Source organism: Eptesicus fuscus, chromosome 8 (genome assembly GCF_027574615.1).
Source record: "Eptesicus fuscus isolate TK198812 chromosome 8, DD_ASM_mEF_20220401, whole genome shotgun sequence".
Lineage (NCBI taxonomy): Eukaryota > Metazoa > Chordata > Mammalia > Chiroptera > Vespertilionidae > Eptesicus > Eptesicus fuscus.
In genome coordinates, this window is record NC_072480.1 from 93,893,733 (window position 1) to 93,897,663 (window position 3,931).

A 3,931-nucleotide genomic window follows, 5' to 3' on the forward strand; every position below is an offset into this window, starting at 1 on the left:
AGAAGTGGAAAACAAACTGATGTTTCTCTCTCCTCTCCCTTTCTCTCTAAAATCAATCAATCAACAACTTTCAAAAAATTTGTAAAGTATTTTAAAAAAACTAAATAAACACAACTTCATCCTTATCTATGGCTTCCCTCCAGCTGTGCTCCTCTTGTCTTCCCTTTGCAGCCAAGCTTCCTTTAAGGATATTTACACATTTTCAGTTGAGTAGAGGTATCATCAGTTATACAACTTGCTCCCTTTTAATGGACATTTACGTTATGAATTTATTACTAATAACAATATGTTCCAGTTAACATCCTTCAACAAATATCTTCGTACACTGTGCAAATATTTCTATAAAACTGAAATTATTGGGTCTACAAGAAGGCACGTTATGGATTGAACTATGTATTACCCAAAATTCATGTTGAAATCCTGTCAGTACCTCTGAATATGACCTATTTGAGATGGGATCTTTACAGAGGTGATCAAGTTAAAATGAGATTATTAGGATGGGTTATAATCCAATGATTGGCCCTTGTAAAATAAATCTCTACACAGACAAGCACAGAAGGAAGATGATGTGAAGATACAAGCACACCATGTAAATATGAGAATAGTGACCTACAAACCAAGAGAAGCCTGAGGCAGAAGGAATCAATCCTGCCAACACCTTGATTTTGGACCTTCAGACCTCTGGCTTCTAGAATTATGAGACAATAAATTTGTTGTTTGTTTTTTGGCTTATAAACAACAGAAATTTATTTCTCACAGTTCTGGAGGCTGGGCAGTCCAGGATCACAATGACAGCATAGTTGCATTTTGGTGAAGGCATCTCCCGGGTTGCAGATTACTTGTCTGGCCATGTCCCCTCACATGCTGGAAGGACAAATTTCTGTTGTTTAAGCCACCTACTTGGTGGTAGTGTTATAGCAGCCCAAGAAAACTGATATAGAAAACTTGCAAAATACCCTCCAAAATGGCTGTGGAGGGTACAATTTATACCTTAACAACCAGGTAGATGGATCACTCTTTCCCCACATCTTACCAATACTGAACTATCAACCTGCAATTTTTGCTGCTTTCAAAGACAAATAGCCCTCGCCGGTTTGGCTCAGGGGATGAACCCAAAGGGTCCTGGGTTCAATTCCGGTCAAGGGCACATACCTTGGTTGCAGGCTCCTCATCCAGGAGGCAACCAGTTGATGTGCTTCTCCCACATTAATGTTTTTCTCTGTCTTTCCCTCTCTCTTCCACTCTCCCTAAAAATCAATGAAAAAATATCCTCAGGTGAGGATTAACAAAAGAAAAAAAAAAACAAAGACAAATAACTGTTATCTCTCTTTAATGCACATTTTGATTTTTCAATCCAGACTTAATTTCTGGGAATGTTATTTCCTTTTATTTGAAAATATCTAAAATGATTCAAATGAACTGACACTATCAAATAACCATTTAGATCCAGGTATAGGATTTCAATAGTTAGATATAGCCCTTAAAAGAAGAAAATAATTACAAATGATATTTAACTTAAAAAAAGTTTTACTCATTCACTTATTGACAATCTATTGTACGATTTTCATTCTTTAGGATTATCACATGTAGCACAAAGAATATTCCTAAAAGGAAAAAGTTAAACAGAAACAACAAACTTAAAAACCAAAGTTAGCCCAGCCGGTATGGCTTGTAGTTGAGCATCGACCCATGAATCAGGTCATGGTTCGATTCCCAGTCAGGGCATATGCCTGGGTTTCAGGCTCGATCCCCAGTATGGGACATGCAGGACACAGCCTATCAATGTCTCTCTCTCATCATTGATGTTTCTATCCCTCTCTCATCCTTTCCTCTCTGAAATCAATAAAGATATATTAAAAAACACACCAAAGTTAATTTTGTTTTTATAGTATGTGAAAATAAGCCCCTTATTCAATGATCTAACTCATAACATTAAGAATTACTCTTTTGAAGTAAGTTTATTACTCACCCTGTTGGAAGCACATTCTGTACACAATGTTCTTAGAATGGCATCACAATTACTAGGAGCATCTTAGTAACATTTAAAAATATGCCTCATAAGGTCACCACATTGACTCAAATATTCTTTCTGAAAATTAATCAATGAGGCATATTTGTCCCCAATCACTCTTTTTTCCCCCTGTTTAAAGATTTTTTCCCCATCTTCTTTTTATTGATTATTTTTTGCCTTGCATGACTTAAGATGTGAGACTTCAGGTTATTTGACTGGACAAAGCTCCTGTGACAGCCCTCATAGGAACACGCAAAAGCCCTCTCCCCGGTGTGGATGCGCACATGGGTACGCAAGTTGAAGGCCAGGGAGAAGCGCTTTCCGCACCCTTTGAAAGTGCACTGGAAAGGCCTCTCTCCAGTGTGGACCATAAAATGTCTTTTCAGTTTGGAGCTCTCAGGAAACGCCTTCCCACATTCCGCACACACGTGGTTGCGGGGGCCGTGGACGAGCTGGAGATGCTTTCTCAGGGAGCTTCTCGTCTTCAGCTCTCTCGCGCATCCCCTCTCAGGACAAACAAACTTTTCTGGAGCACCACATTCTCCATTTTTCCTTGGCTTATTTCTAGCAAATTCTGCAGGCCGGGTGGGATCCAGCAGGCTAGTGTTGGGGGTTTCTCCGGGAGGAGGCTTCTGGCCTGGCATGTGCTCAGAATGCTCAGCAAGCGATTTCTCCCCGCCGTTCTGTGGAGGAAAGTCCTGTTTTGCTCCCTGTTCCCTGTATTGCAAGGAACATTCCAAAAGTGCGTTTGCGCCATCAAAAAACTGCTGAGCAAACTCTTGCTCTGTTCCTCCTCTCAGGCAGTTGAAGGACCTAAGAAATAGGTCCTCTTCCAGCGTGGGTTCGGAAAACTCACCTCGTATGGTGCACTCTATGTAACAGTCAGAGAAGGGGTCCTCTTCCCCAACCTCATAGCTGATCTCGTAGCCCCCATCTTCCTCCCACAAGGCCCTCATCAGCAAGAGGGGCTCCTGCTGGGCCGGCTCTGGGCTGGCTGGCTCTGGCTTATTCCCACCGGGGGCCCTTCTGCCCAGGCCTTTCCGCCCACGGGTCTTTGCCCTTGTGTTCAGTTGCTGCTCCATGTTGTCCTGTGGTTCCTCCTGGAAGATTCGCACCAGGATTTATCAACCACTTCCAGGTAGCAGTGATCGCGGGAAGCCTTCAGCAGGTACCTGCTTTGGAATAGTAACCATGAGGTTAAACATTAGAGCCATTGTCAGAAAATGACCTAAAAAAATAGCCCAGAACTTCCTTTTCAATAGTGGAATGACTACATTTAACCCCGTCTTCCTTGACAAACTCCACAAGAGAGTAAGAGAATGAGCTCTGATGTAAGATAGGGGTCTTACCTGGATACCCCCACTTGATCACCTAACCTTTGTTTATTGGGCACTCACTATATGCCAGCCCAGGTCTAGGCTGCTCATGGGTGGAAACACATCAGTAAGTAACACATGAACATACTCATAGAGTATACCTTCTCATAAGCATACGGAATAAGTATGTATGACATCTGTTACAAGGTAAAGTGCTATAGGATAATGCAAGGGGCGGGTAGAAAGTAGGAGTTTGCAATTTTGAACAGGGGGTTCAGGGTAGCGTCAGTTGACTAAAAACTTGAAGGAGGTAAGAGAGCAAGACATGCCTATTTTCTTATGTAATACTGTTATGAAATTCAAATTAAATAATGCATATAAAGTGTTTAGCACAGTTCATGGCACAGAGCAAATGCGGAATGCTTATGTGAGCCAGTGTTACTTGATCAGCTCTGTATTCATTCTTTAAGTATAGGTGGAATCCTGCTTTGTGTCACGCAGTATTCTAGGCCAAGAGTGGCAAATTTCTTCTGTCAAGAGCCAGATTTAAGCTTTGTAGGCCCTATGATCTCTGTCGCAACTATTCAACTCTGCCATTGTAGTA

General features: G+C 41.6%; 1 protein-coding gene across 1 annotated transcript; it reads right to left on the minus strand.

Moving 5' to 3' along the window:
- Positions 1-2,184: 2,184 nt before the first annotated feature.
- On the minus strand, positions 2,185-3,093 carry ZFP42 (ZFP42 zinc finger protein; the record flags this gene model as incomplete). Its single annotated transcript, XM_028152652.2, has 1 exon — positions 2,185-3,093. A coding segment is annotated over exon 1 (909 nt), but the record flags the coding sequence as incomplete, so codon positions are not given.
- Between the last annotated feature and the right edge of the window lie 838 nt (positions 3,094-3,931).